This window comes from Gorilla gorilla, chromosome 17 (assembly GCF_029281585.2).
Source record: "Gorilla gorilla gorilla isolate KB3781 chromosome 17, NHGRI_mGorGor1-v2.1_pri, whole genome shotgun sequence".
NCBI classification, from domain to species: Eukaryota; Metazoa; Chordata; class Mammalia; order Primates; family Hominidae; genus Gorilla; species Gorilla gorilla.
The window spans coordinates 91,434,707-91,460,557 of NC_073241.2; the positions used below are offsets into that span (position 1 = coordinate 91,434,707).

At 33.5% G+C, this 25,851-nt stretch overlaps 1 protein-coding gene across 14 annotated transcripts in view; it reads right to left on the minus strand.

Moving 5' to 3' along the window:
* The window catches only part of PIGN (phosphatidylinositol glycan anchor biosynthesis class N), a 291,867-nt gene that overhangs the window by 211,326 nt on the left and 54,690 nt on the right, over nt 1-25,851 (minus strand). For all 14 annotated transcript variants that reach the window (XM_055368740.2, XM_055368735.2, XM_055368738.2 and 11 more), the window contains 5 exons: nt 7,989-8,067; nt 6,546-6,728; nt 3,189-3,328; nt 313-412; nt 116-208 (listed from right to left, as the gene is read on the minus strand). In XM_055368740.2, coding sequence (XP_055224715.1) covers nt 116-208; nt 313-412; nt 3,189-3,328; nt 6,546-6,728; nt 7,989-8,067 — 595 coding nt within the window. The remainder of the gene's footprint in view (nt 1-115; nt 209-312; nt 413-3,188; nt 3,329-6,545; nt 6,729-7,988; nt 8,068-25,851) is intronic.

Sequence of the window (25,851 nt, forward strand, 5' to 3'; positions counted from 1 at the left end):
TTTATGTAAGAACACATTCTACCCTTTTCTTTAAAAATAAACAGTTCCTTGAGTTACACACGTGTCAAAACAAAGTAGTTACTAATCTGTCCTATGTCAAAATGAGTACTCATACCTTTGCTCGAGTCCACAGCCGAGTGAGAAATGGCCAAGCTGCAAAGGCAGTAAGTCCAGCGGTAAGCATATAGCGGTAGAAAAAACTGAGAACCTAGTAATGCATTCCAAAGAAGGAATGAAAAATAAGGTCATTTAATACTAGTTACAAATATATAAAAGAAATTTGCAAATGTTGTAATCTGGTAAGTTACTTACTAATACTTCAATTCCAAGGGTAAAGGCTAACAGGTACCCAACAAAATGGCTCAGAGGATAGGTCAACACTGATGCAACAAGGTCCTGAATAACTTGAAATCTGTTTCAAATAAAAAGACTGACTGAATTTTAAAGTTAGGTCATACATAGTATAAAAATACAAACTTTGCACAAAGTTAAAACACTAGAGAATTTTCCATTTATAGATTATTCAAAAACTAAAATAAGCTCTAATGGATTTGTTTCAAGGGCTTTACTTACCTAATTTTTTTTTAATCTAGAAGTATTTTAGGGAAAATGTAATTTCTGAATTAATTTGAAAATGATCGGCCAGGTGCAGTGGCTCAGGCCTGTAATCCCAGCACTTTGGGAGGCTGAAGAGGGCGGATCACCTGAGGTCACAAGTTTGAGACCAGCCTGGCCAACATGGTGAAACCCCATCTCTACTAAAAATACAAAATTAGCCAGGCGTGATGGCACATGCCTGTAATCCCAGCTACTCAGGAGGCTGAGACAGGAGAATCGCTTGAACCTGGAGGTGGAGGCTGCAGTCAGCTGAGATCATGCCATTGCACTCCAGCCCGGACAACAAGAGCGAAACGCTGTCTCAAAAAAAAAAAAAAAAAGAAAGAAAGAAAGAAAGAAAGAAAATGACCACAAAAGTTTGCTTGGTTTTTATAAGCATTAATGACAATAAATGAATCTTGTTTGATCTTAGTTTAAACATGGATTCATACAATTACAGATACAACATCAATATAAAACACAATGAATCCAAATGCATATAAACTGAAAAATTTTTTAAAATTCACCCAAGTAATCCTATATTTAAATCTTAATGAAATAAAGGTAGGGTTTCCTAATCTAGTTAGGGAAAAATCTTAATTACATTTTCTAACTGAGCTAAATAACCTTTTCCAAACCCAATTTAAGATGTCACTAATTGTACACTAACTGTAATCAAGTGAACTCATAACCATCAAAAATGTATTACATACTTGAGTATTTTTTACATTTCATCACTAGGAAAAAAAGTTAACATTTGTAGTGCATTATTAAGTAGGTAATTTTAGAAGGTCAGTATCATTTGGTTTATGACCTTTCTCTGACTGAAAGCAACGGCTGCAGAATTTCATCAAAATGAGGAAGGTGCCATGTAGGAAAGAAAAGCTAACACCAGTCAAAAGGGGAATGTTTCTTTTATTCTTAACAATGAATAAGCACAGAGGATCAACAGATGATTTTGTAAAATCATTTAGAAGACTGTGAATTTTTATGTCTTTTTCCTATACAACCTATCAAAAAGATAAAGATAGGACACAACATACTTTCAAAATCATATTTTCCCTTAAAATTTAAATATATATGTTTTCTTCATGATTAGGACATTTAATAATTCAGGAGGGGTTCTGTACTAGATACAATTTTCTGCAAAGACAAAACCTTTTGTTCTAGAAGTTTAAAAACCAGACTAAATGACATTTTTAAAAAGATATCTGAGTTAAATATGCGTATGCAACAACCCTATTCCTTTCAAATGGAGAGGTAACAATATGTTATTTGATCAGTGTCTTTTTGCCATATAGTTAATATTTTAAGCATTTTCATATTAATATTAATTTTTTATATTTTTAAGTTAATTTTTTTTTTTTTGAGACAGAGTCTCACTCTGTCGCTCAGGCTGGAGTGCAGTGGTGCAATCTTGGCTCACTGCAACCTCCACCTCCTGGGTTCAAGCAATTCTCATGCCTCAGCCTCCTGAGTAGCTGGAATTACAGGTGCATACCACCATGCCCAGCTAATTTTTGTATGTTTAGTAGAAACATTTTGCCATGTTGGTCAAGCTGGTCTCGAACTCCTGACCTCAAGTGATCCACCTGCCTCAGCCTCCCAAAGTGCTGGGATTACAGGCGTGAGCCCTTGTGCCCAGCCAACTCTGAAATATTTTTAATACATCATGTTTTAAAAGAAGAAAGAAGCAGTCAAAGCTAAAGTTAAGAAAAATTAGAATAAAAGTATGCATAGTGTCATGATGCACATGTTAAGCCAACCTTGGGGATACCCTTATTATAACAGGCTCTCATTCTTTCATTGACTTTAGGGGTCTGGTTTGCTCAGAAAATACTTTGATATCCATGACTAAGTTTAAATTATAGATTACTGGTGTAAAAACAGAAACCAATAAGATCTGCCACATGACTCCAGCTGCCAGTGAGCATGAACTAGTACTCCCTTCTAGTGGTTTTATTAAAAGTGTTTGAAACTCACCAAAGAGCCTTACTTCTAATGTTTTCTACAATGTTAACAATACACTCTATTTTAAGTATAACCTGTGAGGAAGCACTTACAGGTAGAACCACAGCACACGTGAAAAATATAGACTAATCTCTGTGTGTAAATATAACCGTATTAGATTTAACTACAAAGTTTAATTTATCTACATCTACATGATCGCTAGGAAAGGAGGAGTCAAAATGTATGGAAATAAAACATGCAAATATCTTTGTCAAATATGAAGATATATTGGAATCTGAGATGATGACACAAGTTCAAAATGCAAGTTAGCCTAAGCATAGTATGATCAATATTAATCGTTACCTTTATTCCATTTTTTTCTATAAAAGATACACAAAGAAGTGAACACTGCCACTTCAGAAAAACAAAGATGAAGTCAAAAAGGAAAAGTACAACAAAAAGAATGTTTATATCCTACGCAACATTTATGCAGTTATAAATGAAGTGAGAGGGACTGGAGATGTGAAAGTACAGTATTATAAATATATTTGATGACTTATGGTACAGAAATCCGATGCATTTTAAATACAGATTTAACGTCAATGAAGTGAAAAAACAAGGCAGCAAGATGCATTACTTACTCTCTTAGAACCGCATACCATATTGGCACTGGCAACAAACCATATACATAATATGTCCAGGGACAGGCTTGAATCAGCAGAAAAAATGCTACTAAAATGCCAACAGCTACAAAACTACAAGGCAGGAGATGGCTTGGTTTCTGAAAAATCAAACAAAACATTGAAACACTTCCAAACCAATGGTAATTGATAGGTTTTAAAAGAGATTTTATAAAGTGAAGAAAACCTATTACTTTCTTTCAGTGGTTATACTACTAGATGATTAATCAAAGAGCTGCATTAAGACAAGGAAAAAAATTTATTATTTGAGGAGCATATTAGGAAAAACCTAGATAACCTGGAATTGCTGCAATTAAGCAATTCTCAACTTAAAAGTGACTATGGCCTTAAAGTTTGTTTGCAAGTAACTTGTTCAGAATTCTGAACATGTTTCCTTTTAGGAATAATTTTATAAATGTTGATTGAGTTCTCTGGATAACTCGCAAAAGCCTATTTAATCCATAATAAGGTATGGGACTTAATTATCATTTGGAACAATGTCTTATCTATTCAAGCTCCAATGTGACATGCTATCTAAGCTTCTCTCTCTATTGCCCACCCAATAGAAACTTCATTCAGTCATATGCACTATTCCCAATCACCTGCCAAAACAGAGAATTCATCAGTGTAATTCACTAGTGATAGTCTGCATGGTGTAAAGGTCAGGGACTTTAAGTACAGGAGATTATCCTAGATAATCTGGGTGGTCCTCATTCAATCCGTTGAAAACCTTTAAGAGCAAAACTAAGGGTTCCCTAAAGGAGAAATTCTACCTGTTGAGTGCAGCTTCAGCTCCTGCTGGCGAGTTCAGTCTGCCTTTCCTGACAGCCTGACCTGTGAATTTAGGACTTGCCTAACTAGGCCCCACAATCACATAAGCCAATTTCTTATACTACATGGCACATGTGTACATATGTAACAAACCTGCACATTGTGCATATGTACCCTAGAACTTCAAGTATAATATATATATATATAAATACATATATATATATAAACATGTATATATATAATATATATATATATATAGCCTCCTGGTTCTATTTCTCTGGTTTTTATTAACGTACCAACTCCTCACTAAATAAAGTGTAAATGCTGTAGTCCAGCATTTGAAGCCTTTGATTACTTCAGCCTAATCTATATTGTATTATTTCTTATCAGTCCCTCGAACAAACCTCCCACATTCTATACAAAGTGAACTATTTATTTTGAAGGAAGCATGGCATAGAAAGAGAAAGAATTCAAGCGTCAGAAAATATGGGTTCTGTCATTTAAAACCCATGTGTCCTTGTGGAAAACAGGTAATTTTTCTGAGCCTAAATCCCTCCATCTATATTATGAGAATCATAACCACCAAATTTAGGGTAGTGTTAAGCCTACCTAAATAACTTACATAAAGCACCCAGGGCAGTCCTGGAACAGTGGGGCTCAATACATACTACTATTATCCCAGCAGAACAGTACATCTTCCCAAATCTGCCTCTGTTTACATCATTCAGTTTGCTTTAATTCTCAACCTCTCCCTAGATTCTGACTGTTAAACTCCCACCAAGACTTACTTTTTCCTGTTATCGTCACCCTAAAGTCAGCTCTCACATTTAAAATATGATAGTCTTTTTATTATCCCAAACACTTTATATATCTTAAAGTTTTCTTTTGTAGTCGAGTGTAGATATAGTGACTTATGCCTGGTAAGGTGGTTATATGTGTACATCTCTTACCTACTTTACTAAATTCTAAGCTTCTTGATGGCAGAATCTGAATCTTTTATTTCTTTGTATAGCCTATACAGCAAGCTTGTCCAGTCTGCAGCCCACAGGCCACCTGTGGTCCAGGACAGCTTTGAATGTGGTGCCAACACAAATTCATAAGCTTTCTTAGAACATAATGAGGTATTTTGCAAAATTTTTTTTTAAAGCTCATCAGCTGTTGATAGTGTATTTTATGTGTGCCCCAGGACAATTATTCTTTTTCCAATGTGGCTTAGGGTAGCCAAAAGATCGGACACCCTTGCCAGCATCTAGCATTGTACCATACACTCAGTTAAATATTGGCTGTATTATCAGATTAATGAATAAAGAAGAACTATCAGCTATGAAATCTTGTTAACATATCAATATAAAAACATATTTTTTTCTCAATAAACTGAATATCAGGATAAACATGAAAAGGCACTCTCTGGCCCAAGACTGCTCTGGATTAAAGTCTCAGTCCCTCACATGCTATCTGAGTGGCCTTTAATAAGTAACGTAATCCTCCTCAGCTTCAGCTTCCTTTTTTGCAAACATAAATTATGTCTACTTCTAGCACTGTTATGAGTTCTAAGAATGCCTAGATATAATTCCCATTCCAGCCAATTTCACATACACTCAAATAATTAAAATTACTTGGGGGAAATTATTTAAGATACATTAAAGCATTATACAAAATTATAATAAACACTAATGGCCTTACTTCCATTACAGAATAATAAAATATAAAATTGGAAAAGTTACCACTGGAAATATCTGCAGACTATTATTAAAAATACACCACCAGGATATATTACTTTTTTAGAGAACTTGAACATGGTAATAATCATTAAAGAGAATGAAGCAAAGGAAATGAAAGTGGCATAGTGTCCCTGGTAAATGACAGTTAGAAATATATTTTAAAAGAGTAAAGTGTTTTAATGTAGTAAAACCATATACATACTGTTATATTGTCTCAGCAATATGAAGTATCATTAAAGAGATTTTTTTAATTTTTATTTTTTCACTGAAAGCATAGTAAAGTAGGAACAAATTCTTAAAATAAGAATACTTGGAAAGGTCTAGAAATCTGCATTTTGAGAAACTTCAAAAAGTTAAAAGAAGGTAAGTAATTAAAAAATGTATACATCATTTAAGAAGAAACATTATGAGCAAATAATTTTATTGTTTTCTAGCTCCTAAACTTTTAATATCAGATAAAATTAAACATATTGTTTTGAAGTAGTTTTCTGACCAGTTGTACTAGAAAGATATGGAATACTTATAAAATGCTAGTTATAAAATAAAACAGAAGGTCAACACCATTGATAACATAGGAGCACTTAAATTACTTACACCTCTATCTTTATAGCTTTCTTAAGTTATAGGATCATTATTATCAATATATCTTTTTCTCAACTGAAGAAACAGAGATAACTGAGGAAAAATCCAATACAATAAAAGCAAATGAAAGATAAACAAGAGTTAGCTTAGAACAACAACTTGCACATCCTATAAACTCATTACACTGGATTCAGTACTAGTGATTTTATACCATCATCTGAATCCTCACATTTTCTAAACGTACCTTCACTTCTTTACTAACACCTTTTATAAGGTTGGAATGAGACTTGATGATCAACAAAGAGGCATAAGATATCCATCCCACAAAACCAATAACAACATTGACGCCCAAAAAGAATCTGTCATATGTGTGATAATAGGACAATCCTTTCAATGCAAGATGAATTAGCTCCTTGCAAAGGGAGACCTATGGAGAAAAAACATATATAACTTGCTAACAGAAATAATAAGAAAACCTACATTTTAAAGAAAGGAAAATTTTAAATTCCTAACAGCCAAACTGTTGTATTAAAATTAGTGAATAACTGTAGATGATGGATTAAGAACAGATTTTAATTGTTCCAGGATCTTCTTTTAAAGTATGAGAAAAATTTGGAATAAAATGAACTTTTTAATCTTAATAAGAAAGGGCATTTTAAATGTAAACTATTTGTGTTGTATATGTGTGTTTGTGGAAATGATATTCAGACAACTCATAAAAGAAATGAAGGCTCTCTAATATAGGTCCCAAATAATGATAATGGCCATATTTATATTTTTTATTTTCTCATATGAGATTACTCAAATCAGTTATAAAACATCATTAAGTGGCTTAATATTTTACAGGAGAAGAATAGCTTATCATTTTAAAATCATCAAAAAAAGCATTAGAAATGCATGGATTGGCAATTATTTAGGCAATTTTAGAAATGAAAACAGAATTCTTTTCTACTTTAAAATTAAATGACTATTTAACAAAGAAAAATTAATGAAAAACAGTGACATAGGAGTTTGGAAGAGTCAAAATTTCAACATGAATGACTAGATTTTTAATAATGTATAGATAATTCCAAGTGGCAAACATATAGTATTCTAAAATATTATACATTAAGAAGGGTGACACAAACTTGGCATCTATTTTCTCATTTTAAAAAATGGTAATAGTTTATTTTTAATGCTAACCTAAAAAAATGTGGGCCAGGTGCGGTGGCTCGTGCCTGTAATTCCAGCACTTTGGGAAGCCAAGGCGGGTGGATCACCTGATGTCAGAAGTTCGAGACCAGCCTGGCCAACATGGCAAAACCCCATCTCTACTAAAAATACAAAAACTAGCTGGGCGTTGTGGCGCATGCCTGTAATCCCAGCTACTCAGGAGGCTGAGGCAGGAGGATTGCTTGAACCTGGGAGGCGGAGGTTGCAGTGAGCTGAGATTGTGCCACTGCACTCCAGCCTGGGCAACAGCGAGACTCTGTCTCAAAAAAAAAAAAAAAATTTTTACCCATAATATTGGTTGAAATAAGAGAGATCTGTCCATTGCTAAAGCAGCTACTCAGGAAATGCAATCCTTCCTTGAGGGCTCAGGAAAGCTCCCTGGCCTGCCTACTTTGCTCTCCATTGCCATATTTTTCTCCTCTCCAACCCCAAAATGATAATCAGCTATTTATGTCTATAAGGCCGGTATACTTACCACTTCGTCAAACTTTCTGTGTTTTATATAAGATCTTGCTTTTCTTAAAATGTTGAACTGTTTGGAATCAGAAAGCAGTCTATATATAAAAAAAAGAATAGGTTTAAAGGGTTTCCTCATTCCAAGTATATGTTCCTTTTTTCCCCTTAATTAAAAAAAAAGATAGTGAAAATTACAAAACAGCAAACAAAACAAAAATCAAAGAAAAAAACCTGAATTGCTGTTGGTTCTCTGAAGTCTTCCAAGAAATAGCTTATAGTTAAATTTGGTTTTCTTGACTTGAAGTTTCAAATGCCAAACTACACTTATGAAAGTCATATAATCCATCATTCTGAAGAAATGTAATACTCTGGCTAACAAAGAAATTCTGATTAAATGGAAGTAATTAGCAGAACACCAAACGTATGGCATGAGCTCTGCCACTCAGTTGTCCTGTGCTCATGGCAGACTTCACGTGATTAAGGACAGATCCATCAATGTTCTTTTTATCCCTGAGCCAAACAGGGCCTGAGAATTCTTATTATCAAAGAGCTCCAGGCAGAGACTAACCACCATTGGAAGTTAATGAATAATTTGAACCTATTTGCTATTTTTATACTATATCGTATACCTTCTTGGTTCCTCTTTCATTTCTCTTTCTACCATTTCCCTATCCTGTTTTACCAGAGTAGAAACATTAAATACACAAGAGAAATACTCCCAAAAAATACTGCATAACCCGAAACTACATAAAACAAAAGTCATTCAATTTATGGAATTAGAAATTGAGGAAATATAACCAGAATTTAATTGCCTTAATGAAATAAATCGATATATTTAAATTCAAATTTGAATATATCCTGCTTAACTAAAACCTACATGTCTAAAATGAATGCCTTTACATTTTAAAAATGCATGCAAAGTTATTTAAGGCTATATTAGGTTGGATCACATGAAATTGATGTTTCATAGGCCAAAAACTACTAAATTAAATATTGGCAACTGCACATGGGTCGACATAATATAATCACTTATCTTCTTTCTACTTGGCTCGAGCAGTCTCTGAAGAGATAGGACTGAGACTTTACAAAGTAAATCTTTTAAGCAGTAACTATTAATTTGGGAGGGGGGAGGGTCAGAGACTTCTTTCAGAATCTGAAACTCTTGTCTAGAAAATGTACATAATCCAAAATTTAAAATACAATTTCAGAAAATTCATAAACCCAGAAGCTTATCTATGAACTCTCTCAGAGTTCTATGGGATACTCTGATTAAGGATCTGTGCTTTGGCTTGGGACAGTGGTTCATGCTTGTAGTCCCAGCACTTTGGGGGACCGAGGTAGGAGGATCACTAGAGGTCAGGTGTTCGAGACCAGCTTGGGCAACAAAGCAAGACCTCATTTCTACAAAAAATAAAAAAAGAATCTGTGCCTACTCTAAGAGCTCCCAGATATTCCAACTCAGGGGAACCCAACTACACTGGGTTCTCATGTTGCAGACTGCAGGAAAATTCCCCACCACTGGATTCACTGGGATTTGGAGGGAAAAGGTGCCACAAGGTAAAAACACATGAAAGAAAAACAAGTTACTTTAAAATGTTGCTTTGATCCAGTTCTCTGTCCCTTCAGACACCATACATTTTGAAGTGTTTTCCCAGAAGCCCTAGTATAGCAATTACTGTGCCAAAGTGCATAGGCATTTTTTAGAAGGCTATATCTAAGTTGAATTTCCCAAATTTCCATAAAAGCTTTCTAGTTGACCTCCTTCCTCTTGCTCTGATCCACTCAGCTTCCTAAAATACTGATTGCATCCCCTCACTTACAATTGATATGGGCATCTCACTGTCTACTTCATCAATTCTAATCTTCCTGGACTATTGATGACCCTCTGTTGCTACTTCACTTAATTTCCCATTATCGCAAATGTGTACCCTCAGCTGCATAATGGTGAAACTCTTCAAGCTTCACCTAGCTGGTATCGTAAAGATGTTCCCCTCTTTGCTTTCTAAAATCAAATATTCATCATCCTTTACGGTCTACTCCAAATCTCACTTCACATCATTAGCACTTCAGTTAGTGGTCTAATGATCACTTTATTTCTCTTCAATTAAATTTTAGCCTCCATGTGGGCCAAGATAATGTCTTATATTCCATTAATATCCACAATAATACTTAGCAAAGTGCTAAAGCACATAAAATGAATCAATAAATCTTGAATACAATGCTATCAAAATATTGCAGACCTAAAAAAGGAAGAAAAATAAGAGACTACCATACATTGCCATTTGTAATGTACCTAAAATTTAAAATAAAAAGAAAGAAAAAAAAGCTTGTCTGAAGCTAAATTACTTAAGCTAATTTAACAGACATTCTGTTAAGTGAAGTCTTATGAAGAATGAGAGAAAAAATTCTTAAGGAGAAATATTTACATTATATATTATGTTATGTTATATTATATTGGAAGTATTAAGGTAAAGAAACAGGAGTCAGGGTAATTTGTAATTTTTCCTAAATGCACTATTTATAAAACTTGGGACATGCCAAAGGTAGACATATCAAAGATTTGCAATATATCTGGAATTCACCAAATGTTCTATACAAGCCTCACTGTATCACCATGACATTAAAGACTCTCATACACTTGTCCCCAAATATAAGTTTTATTTTTAGTTTTCCATCAAATTGAGAGGAGATATAAAGTAAATTTTCTTGGTATCACATACTTTAAACATAAAGAGGTTTTGTAAGAAATATAAAGTCTAGAATATAGAGTAAAATATGTTCAGATTTATGTAAACAAAACCAAATAACAACAAAATAAATGGGGGTTGGCAGAGGAGTAATTACAGGAATGCCATATGTGAACTAAAATGAACAAGGGAGATCTATACATATAAACATGGATAAATCCTGAAAACCAAACTAAATGGAAAAAAGAACTGTTAAATAAAATAGATTTCTAAATAGGGATTGAAGTGTATTACACCACTTTATTCCTCAGCCTCCCCCCCCCAAAAAGAATCTAAATATGGTAAAATGTTAACATTTTCTTAAACCTGAGTTGTGGGTACAACAATTTTTATTATATCCTCTATTCTTTTCAGCATGTTTGAAATATTTTATAAATAAAACTTGAAATATAACAAGAAGGATATACATATATCAGGTATACATATGTATTCTTGTCTACTTTATCAATTCTATTCTATCAATTCTTGTCTACGTCATCAAAGCTATTTTTTTTAGCTCCCACATATGAGTGAGAACATGTAAAATTCGTCTTTCTGTGGCGGCCTTATTTCACTTAACATAATGATCTCCAGTTCCACCCATGTTGCTGCAAGTGACAGGATTTCATTCTTTTTTATGAATGAATAATATCACAATATACATGATGCATCATGTATATATACCATATTTTCTTTATCCCTTAATCCACTGATGGGCACTTGGATTGATTCCATATTTTAGCTACTGCAAGTAGTACTGCAATAAACATAGGAGTGCAGATTATCTCTTCAATATATTGATTTCCTTTCTTTTGGATATTATTGGATATTATTTAGATTATATTCCTGTATATATGTATACATGATATAGATAGATAGATACATAATAAACTGCAACTTTGCCTCCAAAGAAAAAGACTATAAGACTGGAATACAGGAGGAAAAGTGACTTTTTATTATTGTTTGTATAAATTTTATTGTGTGCATGCATTACTTGTTCATTAACACTTTTAAATAAAATGATTAAAACACTAAATTTAACCATAATTTCTGGTTATGCCAGAGAAGCTTTGGGCATAGCAATGCTCCCACCAAGAACAACTAGAAAGCCCAATAAAATAAATTTGAAGGTACCAAAACAATCAAGTAATGAAAGGCTAAGATCCTAGAGAGAAGGAAACCACAGGGAAGTAATCCAAAATTCTACAAACTGTAACTCTGAGGGAATCTACCATTCTTATTCTTGGCACAAAGCAAGAGGCTGAGAATTTGGGGATATAGCTGCTGCCAGGAAGTAGAGAACCCAAGAGTCTTTGGCAATCTTGGAAGACTGGAGAGATAAAAATTAAAGTTTTTAGCTGCCAATGCAGCCAGAACTTGAGGACCTAAAAAGTAAGAAAAATAAGAAAATAATATACATTTTCATTGTGGATTTTTTAAGAAAGACATTTTAAAAGTGCATCTGGAATTTTAAACTAACACATATTCTGAGGTGAAATCTTAAGAAGAGTGAGAGAAAGAGCTTTTATAAGAAAGAAATATTATATTATACTATATTATTCAGAGAACTCAGGTAAAGAAAGAAAGGCCAAGTCTTGGTGAGAAAAGAGGTAGAAAAAAAAAAAAAGGTAAGTCTGACACTCATTTGTATAGAACAAGAGGACAAGAAGCTAAGAAGAATGCCCCTGAAAAGCAGACAGAAGTTTTGGTAGTCTCAAGAGGTACAAGAGACAAAAACTGGTATTCAGTGACCACCAGAGAAGAAAGGTTCTAGATACTACAAGGTCTGTATTGGGATCCCTGAGATACTACACTCTAAGAACAGAAACAAACCAGAGATCAAAGGAGGCTTAAAATCGCAGCACGGCCTTGAGTCAGCCACTACTCTTTGTGGCCATCAGAGGACAAGGCAAAACCTCTCTGGAGAAAAATGAGATAATCCAGAGATTCTAAAACTTTTAATATATAAAGATAAGGATTCATTTTAAAACTACCAGACTTAACAAACAAGACCAATTGAAAAAAAAAGAATCAAAACAAACTCACAAATGGTTTGGTTATTGGTATTATCAGGTACAGATGCTAAAATAATTATGGTTAATATGTCAAGAAGACAAGACAGAAAGTTGTACCAAAGAACAGAATCTATTTTTTTAATAATCAAAATGGAAGTTCTAGAATTTAAAAACATTTAACAAGTGAAATTAAGAACTCAATAACAGCAATCTAGACACAACAGAAGATAAATCTGGTGTAACTCATGACAGAATCAGTAGAAAACATCTTGCCTGGGCTGGGCGCAATGGCTCACGCCTGTAATCCCAACACTTTGGGAGGCCAAGGTGAGCGGATCACTTGAGGTCAGGAGTTTGAGACCAGCCTGGCCAACATGGTGAAACCCAGTCTCTACTAAAAGTACAAAACTTAGCCAGGTGTGGTGGTGTGTGCCTTTAAACCCAGCTACTCAGGAGGTTGAGGCAGGAGAATTGCTTGAACCTGAGAGGCAGAGGTTGCAGTGAGTCAAGATCATGACACTGCACTCCAGCCTGGGCAACAGAGTGAGACTCTGTCTCAAAAAAAAAAAAGAAAGAAAGAAAAAGAAAAAAGAAAAGAAAATACCTTGCCTGAAGCTTGAAGAGCAAAAAGACAGAAAAATACTAAAAAGATTATACAAATAGAATGCGAGTCATGATGAAACAGGTCTAATATGAATGTAATTGGAATCCCAGAGAGGGAGAGATGGAATATGGCAGAAGCAATATCTGATAAGATAAAGGCCAAGAACTTTACAAAACTAATGAAAGATACTAATCCACAGATTTAAGAACATCTACAAACCCCAAGCAAAATAACTACAAAGAAAACCATGTATATGGACAGGCAGTAAAACTGCTGAAAACCAGTCAAAGAGAAAATCTTAAAAGCAGCTGGGGGAAGGGGAAGGGGACAAATTGCCTTCAAACAAATGATATTAAAACAGTTGGTCACTGAACAGGAATGATGGAATGACATCCTTAAGTTTCTGAAAGAAAATAACTGACAATCTAGAATTTCACTTGAAAAGATGTTTGAAAAGTAAAGGTAAAATAATGAATTTTCAAACAAATAACAACAGAAAAATATCTTTCATTGGCAAATACCCTTGAAAAGAAATGTCATATCATAGACAAGAAATACAGAAATGTGGAAAGGAATGAAGAGCAAAAGGCACAGTGAATATATGAGTAAATCTAAATAAATGTTGATAATACAAGGCAAAAAGTTGAAATGTAGCAATATACTTATAATTAAAATATATAACAATAACATCAAAGGTATGAAAGTTATTTAATTTACATTAATTTAATTTATATTAAACTAATAATGAGCCCAAAATGCTTGTCATAATCTTTAACATAACCATGAACAGGATGTATAAATAACAAGCCAATGTGCGGGCAGGGGAGGGCTGGAAAATTAAAATAATTTAAAATAGTTAATTAATCCTACAAAAAAACAAAATAAAACAGAAAAAGGAACATAAAACAGATAGGATAAATGGAAAACAAACCTAAATATATCAGTTATTATAGTAAGCATAAATGGTCAGAAAACACCAACTAAAAGAAAAAAAGTAGAATACTGGATAAAAAAACAAACAACAAAGTCAATTATGTGCTACTTACAGAAGACATACCTTAAATATAAGAACATCAAAATGTTAAAAGTGAAAGGATATGAGAAAAGACATAACACACAAATACAAACAATGCTGCTGTCATTATACTAATATAAGTCCAAGCATTGACTTTAAGGCAAAAGTCTTAAGATAGGGTTAGGGCATTGGCAAGGGCATTTGCCAATGACACACTAGAATGCAAAGACTAAGGTAATGCTGAGAGATGATGTAAGGCACAATAGAAAGCCAGGGATATTTCTGAAGAAGAAAAGGCTACAATAGCAGCCAGCAGTGTCATTTTAGTCTTAGGAAAAGTTGTTCTAGTAAGTCACATAAAGAGTTGGCACCACAATTCCTGTGCCCAGACCTCAGAATTCACCCATCAAACCACAGAGGTAAAAAAATTCCCATTCTAAACCTTATTCAGGCAATAAATCCAAGCACTTTACACATTTTTATCACTAAAAGCTGATAATCTATTGAATATTATTCAATAAATATTGAATATTTTATTGTTATACATGAATTAACACATAAATTATTCCATGATGCAGAAAAGTTTCTACTTCTTAAGGGCACAACCTTTTGCAGGGAATTCTATTTATCTGAATGGATGGTAAGAACATTTCCTATCTATTTTTTTTAGCTCCCACATATGAGTGAGAACATGTAAAATTTGTCTTTCTGTGTCGCTCTTATTTCACTTAACATAATGATCTCCAGTTCCACTCATGTTGCTGCCAGTGACAGGATTTCATTCCTTTTTTATGAATGAATAACATTGCATCATGTATATATATACCATATTTTCTTTATCCCTTAATCTACTGATGGGCACTTAGATTGATTCCATATTTTAGCTACTGTGAGTAGTACTGCAATAAACACGGGAGTGCAGATTATCTCTTCAATATATTGATTTCCTTTCTTTTAGATATATATACCTAGTAGTGGAATTGTTGGATCATATGGTAGTTCTATAGTTAGTTTTTTGAGGAACCTCCAAACTGTCTTCCATGGTGGTTGTACTAATTTACATTCCCACCAACAGTACACAGGGAGTAGAGAGTAGACTGGTGGTTACCAGAGGTTAGAAAAGTAGAGGGGAGAAGGCAATGAAAAGAGGCAGATTAATGAGTATAAATAACACAGTTTGATAGAAGAAATAAGAGCTGGTGTTCAATAGAGCAGTAGGATGACTATGGTTAACACTAATCTATTATACATTTCAAAATAGCAGGAACAGAATAATTAAAAAGTTCCTGGTGTACAGAAAAGATAACTATTCAAGGTAATGGACATCCAAATTTCCCTGATTTGATTATATGAATGTATCATGTACCCCTAAAATATGTATATAATGCATCAATTTTACAAAGAAAATTTTCAAACTAAAATTCCTAGATTACTCATATAAGCTAAATTTCTACTTAACTTCCTTATTTTTATTTCAATTAATATTTCTTTTATAATATTCAGAATCCAATAGCAAATTTTTATCAGTTCCCTCTTAATGAATGCATATGCCTAGCACTTCCTTGCTTCTAGGTTGATAGCACAAACAGTGACAAGGACATATGGAGTGGATTCAGAATAGCAGCAAGATCAAATACAGGGTTGAAAATTAACTTTCCCTAAGGAAAGGATGAAGGAACTACATAATTTAATATGGTGAAGAGAAGACTTCTGGAATGAAAATATGTTCTCAGATGCTAATAAAAAAGACACTGATTAGTTATTCTTACTTGTGAAAAGTAAATTGATTTACTTGGTACAAGAATCTTTGTTCAGAGAATACGTTTTCTTTTCAAGAAAGCAGTTTAAACATTGACACCAAAGAGTTTAGATTCCTTCCAGTTCCCTCTAGACCTTTCTTCTTTTTCCAAAATAATACAAGTTTTAGATATAATATAGTATAATAATGATAAATTATTCATCTATAAAGTCTCTGGGATATTTGCAGCATTAATTAACTCTCATGCCCTTATAAAGAATAAGCCAGCAATGGAATGTAAATTTTTGATTAACAAAAATGACCATAATAGAGGCTGGGTGCAGTGACTCAGGCACTTAGTACTTTGGGAGGCCAAGACAGGAGGATTGCTTGAGGCCAGGAGCTCGAGACTAGCCTTGGCAATATTAGCTAAGCATGGTGTTGCTCACCTGTTGTCCTAGCTACTCAGAAGGCTGAGGCAGGAGGACATCTTGAGCCCAGGGAGTCAAGGCTCCAGTGAGCCATGACTGGGCCACTATACTGCAGCCTGGGCAACAGAGTGAGACCCTCTTTCTAAAAATGAAATTTAAAAAAATGAAAGACTATCATAGAAAAAAATTCTTAAAGCCTTAATAATTGCTGAAAAGTTACATAAGTGATCAAATCTGCACTTAAATGCCTACAAGATGATGGAAAATGAGGATAATAAAAACATACTGTCTACTGATGAGAAAAAACAAACCATGTCTTCAGTGAAAAAGAAGGCACATTAAGAACTAAATGGCTGAAAAAAACCTATCATGATATTAATTTGCTGATAAGAACTTTCAAAGAATATTACCATTTATTCCATAGACCAAATCAGGATGATTTTTCTTCCTAAAATCAGGATGAAAATAAGAGTGAGGAAACTGAAAGATATTAGAAAGCAGTTGTACAATGAATATCCAATTCATTTCACCTTTTGAATTAAGATAATAAGAGTCTGATACCAACTTAGTTTAACAAGAAAATATGGTATTATCCACATCTATTCAGTTTTTGAATTTTAGATATTAAGGGAGAGTTTGAATAGTAAGGGGCATCTAAAATATTAACTGAATGTTTGGTTCCTATGTTAGGAAAATTAGTTAGCATAAAGAGGAATAGGAAAGGATACTTGAATGCAGACAATAGGAAACTTGGAAGGCCAGAGAAGAAGGAGATCCACTAATTTTATCACGTTATAACTCATTATATCTTTTGTGACTATAAAATTGAAAAAAAAAAGTGAGACAAAACTGTATAGAAAAGGTTTCTTAAAATTCTACTTTTATGAACTAATTATGAGCCCTAATGCATGAAGCATCATATAGAGAGACTGAAACACTCAAATTTTCACAAAGGTGTTATGACACTAAACTTGTTGGCTTACCTCCCTGACAGCTCCTTATTCAGAAATGGAATAACTTCTTAACAATAAAAACTGACTATGTCTATATAATGAGCTGTCATTAAGATCAGATTTTGAGAAAAATGATTAAATAAACCACAGCAACATTAGTAGACCAAGCATTCCACAGAAATACCATTATTTACTATATTACTGAACTATACATGTGATCTAAATCTGCTTAAAAGAATACTTACCAAATTTCACCAAATTTACTAATTTACCAAAAAAGATCTGATGGTATTCCCTTTAAAAAATAAAGGTACTAAATTACATATCATTTGAGGCAGAAGGAATGGCAAAAAAAGACACCAGATTAGGAGAGAGACTGTCTAGATTCAAGTTTTAGCTGTAAATCTCACTAGCAAGGTAACTAAGGACTTGGGAGTTTCAGGTTTATTATCTATAAAGTGGAGGAAAACCTGCTTCCCACAACTCACAGGTACCTGTGAATGATATGTGTAAAATGCAAATCTAACCATGCCTTAAAATCCACTACTTTGAGGACAAAGTACAAATGCTAAACCTGCCTATGAGGAGAGATATGGCCCCTGCCCATTCCTCTCTTTTGCTCTTTCCTGCACTTCTTCAAATACCAGACATCATATGCCTTAGGGCTTTCTCCAACATGCTTTGAAATTTTTGTTGCATTTCCTTTCAATGTGTGTGCATGAGAAAACAGGCAAAATTTATTTTACATTTTGCCTATTTTTCTTTGCTAAAAAACTTTATGTCTCATTATGTGCCTTTATGTAAACCTATTCAGAAAACTATAAACTATAGAAATACTTCTCTTTTAAAAACATTTTTCTCATCAAAAAACATGTAATTATTTTTAATAGTTAAATACAAAAAAGCATGAGTAAAAAATAAAAATCACTGCCAGAGCACATATCTTACTAATGTTAGCATTTTTCATTAAATTCCCTTTATAGATATATATATACACACACACACACAAATTTTTAATGTAGTTGTAATCATACCAAATGTGTAACTTTGTAAGTTGCATTTTGTTGATGATTATATTATAAACATTATTCTAAGACATATTAGAACCTGAAAACAGAACATTTAATGGTTGCATAGTCCTTCTAGTAGACACGTTATTATTGTTCAATTATGTGGTTTTCCATTTTTTTGATTATAAGCAATCCTAGGATGAATACCTTGGGGCAAAGACTTTTTCACATTCACTTCCTGAAGTTCTGTATCACACGATGGAATTGCTTGGTTAAAGATTTTAAATCCTTTAAGGTTCTTTACAATGTGGAATTTACTCTCCAAAAGAGTGATTATATACGTGTATACTACAACAGCAATTTGTGTCCATTTAGCAACATAATCATATAAAAATCTTTTTTGCTAATTTCAAAAATGGAAAACAGTATGTCTAACTTGAATTTGTTTTTCTTTGATAAATACTAAGGTTGTGTTTGGTGTATATTCTATTACGAAAAAACTTTTTTAAGTCTTGCTTTAAAATGGGATGTTAAAGCTATAAAACTAGAATAACTAAATATTTTAAAATACGAATGAAAAACACAAAAATCAGTGTTTTCATGACATCATAATTCACAAAGAATAATTTGGAAAATCTGAATAACAATTCTGAAATACAGTAAGTTACAAAAGTTTTATGACTTACTAGTTGGTGATTACTAGAACCCATCAAGGGTTTTAGTAACCCAATTGTATAACAGTTTACAATTAAAACATCATGAGAAAAAAATCTGAAAACAAGAGTATCTGGATCAGTCATTGTATCTGTTTTTTGTCCACGCAATTTCTCCATGCAATTTCTGTTTTTATTAACAAACAAAAGCAGTTTCAAAAATATTATTATATATATCACAAAATACCATAAGACTTCACCTGTTTGTCCTAAGATTCTTTCAACATATATAACATTTAAATAATAATTATCATACTTTCTAGTGATTAATACATTTTTCTACATTCTGCCAGATTAAATATTGATGTCATGAATTCATGGTAAACACTATAGTGTTTGCAAACTGACAAGTTTATGTCATTTTTCTAAAATTTTACCACAGAAAATATCATTTTATATTACAGGTGCTGAGTGATTTATTAGGCTGGAGCAAAAGAACTAGTGTAAACTATGATCAAGGAACATAAAAATCACTGTAATGAAATGCTTATATGTGCGTAAAAGCTTCATGTGAACTTTTTAAAGTCTCTGCATCCCAGTTTCATCATGTATTGAAAATCTATTTTACAAAATGTAAAAATAGGGAAAAACAATATTAGCACTTCCTACGCTTTCTCTCTGTCCTTGCCCAATATTCCAGCCTCTAGTATTCTTAACTGAGGGATTTCACCCAGCCTCACAGCATCAATTAATACTAGGGTATGGATAATTTCGAAAAATCTATATTTAGAGCTTGATTCCTGCTCCTGAGCTTTAGATTCAGATTTCCGATTGTCTATACAGTCACACCATGATGCTGTTCTACAGACAGCTCAAACTCAGCAGATCCACAACTGAACTTGACCCTCCTCCTATGAGCAGCAGTTTAGTAAATCATAATATATGTCCAACATCTCTCAAAACAGGAAATTTCACACTTCAACACTTCCCCTTTCTCTTACACCTGGCCATTGCCTAGGGCTTAATGATTCAACTTCCGTTGTACCTTAAATCCCTAACTTCCTTCCATTCCTATCTTGTCAATCTTAAAGCAGTATTTCTCAAGGAGGACACTGGAAAGGATAAATCTTACTCTGGTTAGTGACAGATTCTGTGCCAGACTGCCTGGGTTCCATCCTAGCTTCAATGTTTACTAATTCTGTTACTTGGGGGAAGTATCTTTCTGATTCAATTTCCTCATGTGAAAATGAGATACAGGTGCTCCTCAACTTAAGATAATGCTACATCCCAATAAACCCATCATAAGTTGAAAATATCTTAAGTCAATTTCCGTTTACACCTAACCAACCAAACATCATAGCTTAACCTAGCCTATCTTAAATGTACTCAGAATATTTACATCAGGCTACAGTTTGACAAAATTATCTAACACAAAGCTTGTTTTATACTAAAGTGCTGAATATCTCATGTAATTTATTGAATACTGTTGCTGAAGTACGGTTTCTATTGAATGCGTACAGCTTTCACGCCATCATAAAGTCGAAAAATCCTAAGTCAAACCACTGCAGCCGAAGTATCTGTAATAACAGTACCCGCCATATCAGGCTGTTTTAAGAATTAAATGAGCGAACACTGATAAATTATTTAAAACAGTGCCTTGCGTACACTAAGTACATAGTAACTGTGAGCGGGTAGTCATGAGGAAAGCAATGGTACAAGACTTCATCATTTGCTTGAACAACTGCAACAGTCTGGTTTTTTTTTTGTTTTTTTTTTGTTTTGTTTTTTGAGACAAGGTATTGCTTCTTCACCCAGACTAGAACGCAGTGGTGTGACTGAGGTTCGCTGGAGCCTTGATCTCCTTGGCTCAAGTGATCCTCCCATATCAGCCTCCTGAGTAGCTGGGACCTATATCCTGTGGCATTTTTCTTACTCCAATTATCCAGGCCATAACAAACATACATAATAGTGGAAGGAGAAGATAGGACTGATGATGGAAATGGCAATTAAAAATACATGGTGCTATTTTCCCAACAAGAAAATGCATGGGAAACTACACATGGAAAACATACCAACAAACTTATGAAAAATCCTTATGAAATTTTCTAACTCTTGGTTTAGGATATTTATCTTCTAAAATATTTTTTATTCCCACTTTTATAATGTCAAAAACATCTTACAATTCCCACAAGAATTATTCCTGAATTTAAAAATATCATATATAAAACAACTATACATTTAAAAATCACTATACTATTCATGACATTACCAAAAAAATATATAAAATTCCTGAATTTCAAACTTGGGGAAAAGGATTTGATTATTTTCTTCCCCTCTTTTCAGATACTTGTGACTGGTGTGACAAACTGAGGACTTTCAGAGACATCATCTTTGGAAATGATGAGATTTGCTTGTGGTAAAAAGTATAAACAAAGAAATGGCTGGAAGCCAGCCAGGAGGAATGCCAAAGAAACTCCTAAATGATCAGACCACAGAGCTAGTAACATAATTAAAACCACTAGGCCACGGAAGGTATTTTACATTTAAACAAGGAACTTTAGAACAGATGGGGTCCATAAGAGATCAGGGGGAAAAACTACCCAACTCCAGAATCACTGCATAGATAACAGTGTTAGCTCAGGGCACAGCTGGATACTCACATGCAGCCACAGAGATCAAGAAGGAAAAGAAGAGAAAAAAAGGTAGAAGAGTTCATTTAGGTTGATATGAGGAAAAAATTATCCTTTGTTTTCACATTACAAAAGTGTGTTTTGAGTCATTAAAATATTTTAATAAAATGTTTAAAATATTCATTAAATTCTATAAGCCCATTATTTCTAGAGGGCTATAATATTTTATTATTACATTTGCATCTACTGTCCCTTAGCTAAAATACATTTTCTTTAATATATTTAACATGAAAAATGTAAGGCAAAAAAAACTATTAAGTGTCTCCTATTTGGCTTCAAAATAAGAAGTCATCATAAAGAAATATTAAAATATAAGTATACAACGATGTTTCATTGGAAATGCAGATCTTCCCACTCCCTGCAAAATTCCCTTCCAAGGACAATGCAAAGCCAACATTGGAAAGCACTTTCTATTAGCTCTCAACACCTGGCTTTCTCTCCCCTTGCCTCAATTCGTTACTCCCTTCTCTCCCTCCCTCAGTGGCGTGCTCAGGGCTGCTCACACCAGCTCCCGAGAGCAGATGGTGTACAACTCTTCCCTTTCTCTAGTCGCATCATCCTTGGTAGCTTGAGATTGATCATAGTGAGCATATTTTTACCAATGAAATTGGCAAAGGCTATTAATGGGAGTCTTTCCCTCTCTCAGAGAGCTGAGCCTCTTGTTAGCACATCACTGCCATACTTTCCCACCTTAAGTCCACATTCTTAACTGTCTCAGACCCACTGCAGCCCATAGCAATTAGTGTCAAGTTAATGAAAGCTAGTATATTGGCTGTTACTACCTCAGAAGTGCGTTGAGCTGAAGACTTCTTGCGTCTCCATCTCAGCTGCTCTCTGAGGTATCAACAAATCAAAAGTTCTCTTTCCAATACTGCCTTCACTGAAGTTGTCTTATTTAACTTCCTATAAATTTGCATCCCTCATCTGTGGGTTTGGTGCTCCTCAACTGTTCTTACAAAAACAGTCACTCATAATACATTGAACTATCCCTTATCATGCTGTATCATCTGCTATACTGTCTATATGTTCCCATTAGACTTTGTGTCCAACAAGGGCAGGCACTACGTCTATCTTTTCCAACATCCAGTATAGTGCCTGGGACACAGTAGGAAAACAATAAATACTGGTTAAGTAAATCAATGAAGCATTGTAAGATAATTACTCTGCAATGGCTAAAATGATGACAAATGTAAACTATTAATTTCTGTTGAGAGTTAAATTGTGTACCCCAAAAAGATCCTAACCCCTGGTATCTGGGAATGTGACCTGATTTTGAAATAGTGTCTCTGTAGACATCATCAAGCTAAAGCACATTAATACTAAATTAGGGTGAACCTTAAATCTAGTGACTGGTGTCCTTGAGAGGGAGATCTGGAGACAAAGACACAAGGAAGAAGACCACTGATGACAGAGATAGAGAGTGGAATGATAAAGCTACAAGCCAAGGAAACCGAGGATTGCTTGCAGCCCCCAGAAGCTAGGTAGAGGCAAGGGAAGATTCTACTCTAAGCCTTTGGAGGGAGCATGGTTCTGGTGACACCTTGATTTTGGACTCCTAGCCTTAATTTTGGACTTTAGTCTCTAGAACTGTGAAAGAATGTATTTCTGTTATGCTAAGCCATGTAGGTTGTGGTAGTTTGTTATTGCAACCCTAGAAACCTAATATAGCTTCCTATCAACTGCCCAAATTCAGATTGCCCACAAGGAAAAGTGATGGTTTTACTATTTGTTGTTCATTTTCCCTTTAATCTATGCATAGTTACAGATATGAATAAACTAATGAAGTATTAACTTAAAAAGCAACATGTTTGAAATACAACATTCTACATAGTAATTTGTGAGGAAAAATTTCCTTTATTGACTAAATCGTTTTTATTGAAAATATCAAGTTTTAAAGAATCTATAAACATGTCATGTTTAAGGTAAAAAAAAAAAGAGAGAAATGAGTTGTCTTAATCTGTGCACATTACTTTGCTATAATTGTTACTATTCTTTTTTTAATGGTTACTTAATACTATAGAATAAGGTAAACCACATTTTAGGATTATCAAGAATTTTATCAATTATTCAGGGTCAGCTAGTGTTTAGAGGACAAGATCTCCTAAAATGCTGCCCTTTCTTACTCTGATTTTTGTTACAAATTTTTTTTTGCTTTCATCTACACATGACCTAATATTTTAGTAATATTTGTCTATGCCTTTTTAGAATGTCTATTTAAAGGGAAAAATATTTTAAGAGTATAAAGACAGAGAAAGCAGGATAAAAAGTTATTTCTAGAATAATTTTCATTCCTTTAGCATGATCAATGATATAGAATCATATCACCCTTCATGTCATAAGTGAATAAATGAATAATATTTTTCTGTGTAGGTATGTGATGCACAGAAGTTTTTTTTTAAAGATAAATTTCAGTTTTGAAGCAGAAAATTACATTTCTTACAAATAATTAGTAAAGCAGATAGGTAAACTGGTAGAAAGGTTCACATACAAGCTAGTATTTAAGTTGGGTCTAAGGGAAGGGCCTTTATCAGCTAAAAGAAACAAATTTTATAAGAGAAACCAAATACTGTTGCCATTTTAGTAGAAAATACAGTTTTTTGTTAAAATTTCTTTGTTTCTCAAATTTATATAATAATTTTCAAATAAAAAAGTAACAAATATTTTTGCTTCTATTGGCAAGGTATATATCTCCTTCCCAATTCCGTATTTTTCCCTCTAAGATATCTCTTAGATCTTTTTTGCTTTCTTCTTATTCTGTGGCATTTTTTCTTTTAAATTATTTCTTGTCTTACTCCAGCCTCTAAAATATAAAATTTTAAACATAAAGTGTCTTTCCTCCTTTTACAGATGGGTGAGCCTTTTATGCTTCTCCTGGTCATGTAGCTCCACCTGCTGGTCATCCTTCAGCATACCATCACCAGGGTCTGCCGGACCCAATTTTAGCTTCAGGTGTTTGTTTTTTAGCAGTTCTCTTTATCAGAATGGATGTTTTATGACTTTTATTCTTTTTTAGAGGTCTTTAAAATATCAAAGAGAAAATTTACTTATTTTTGCAAAAAAATAGGATATGCAATTACCACATGGCCCTGTTAGACCCTTTTACAAGCCTAAGATAAAGAATCTTGGCAATTTTATTTTTCCTATGTCCTGAAACATTTGCTATTTCATTACCCTAGGAATTATTTTATTATTCACCAATTACTCATAACTATGCTAGAAAAGACTGAACAAGACAATGGAAAAATGGTGAAGATACTATTAAACTAAAATCTAATAATGCTGGTGAAATTAATCATGTCATGAAAATTTTGATACTATGAATTTTCAGATGCCAATGTCCTAGATGAATTTTCTCAAATTAAGAACAGACAAGTGAACAATATATTTCTAAGAACAAAAAAAAATGATGCTTATACAAAAGGAAAGACTTTTTATTATACAATACTTTGTGAAAAGAACCTGGGTTATCTTTTTTGCTAAAAGTATGTGTGACAACAGTACTCTTTGATCTTTTATGTTTATAGGCCCACATTTACTTGATATAGTTTCTAAGAAGACATGCTGACGTTATGTGCATATATAAAAGTGATTAAAAAGAAACATATGATGTTAATGTGAAAAAACCCACTGAACTAAAGAAATAAAGGGTCGATGGTACTAAGTAAATGGTGATAACTGTTTTTTCTGATAACACCAAACATTAAAGACTTGTAATGCAGAGCTAACATTTAGTCAATGCCCTCAAATATTCTATTTCAAAATACCTCAAAGGAGGAATGAAATTTTTAATGAGTGAAAGTAAATACTCTTAAAAATAATTTAACAAATAATTTCTGTGGTTCACATCTCCCTAAATGATTAAAAAATAATTTTCAATTTAGTATTCCACCTGGTTCTGGTATATTTTCCAATTTTATATAACTGATATAATTAATAAATTCTGATTACAGTCAGGCACAGTAGCTCACACCTGCAATCCCAGCACTTTGGGAGGCCAAGGCAGGCGGATCGCTTGAGCCCAGGAGTTCAAGATAAGCTTGGGCAACA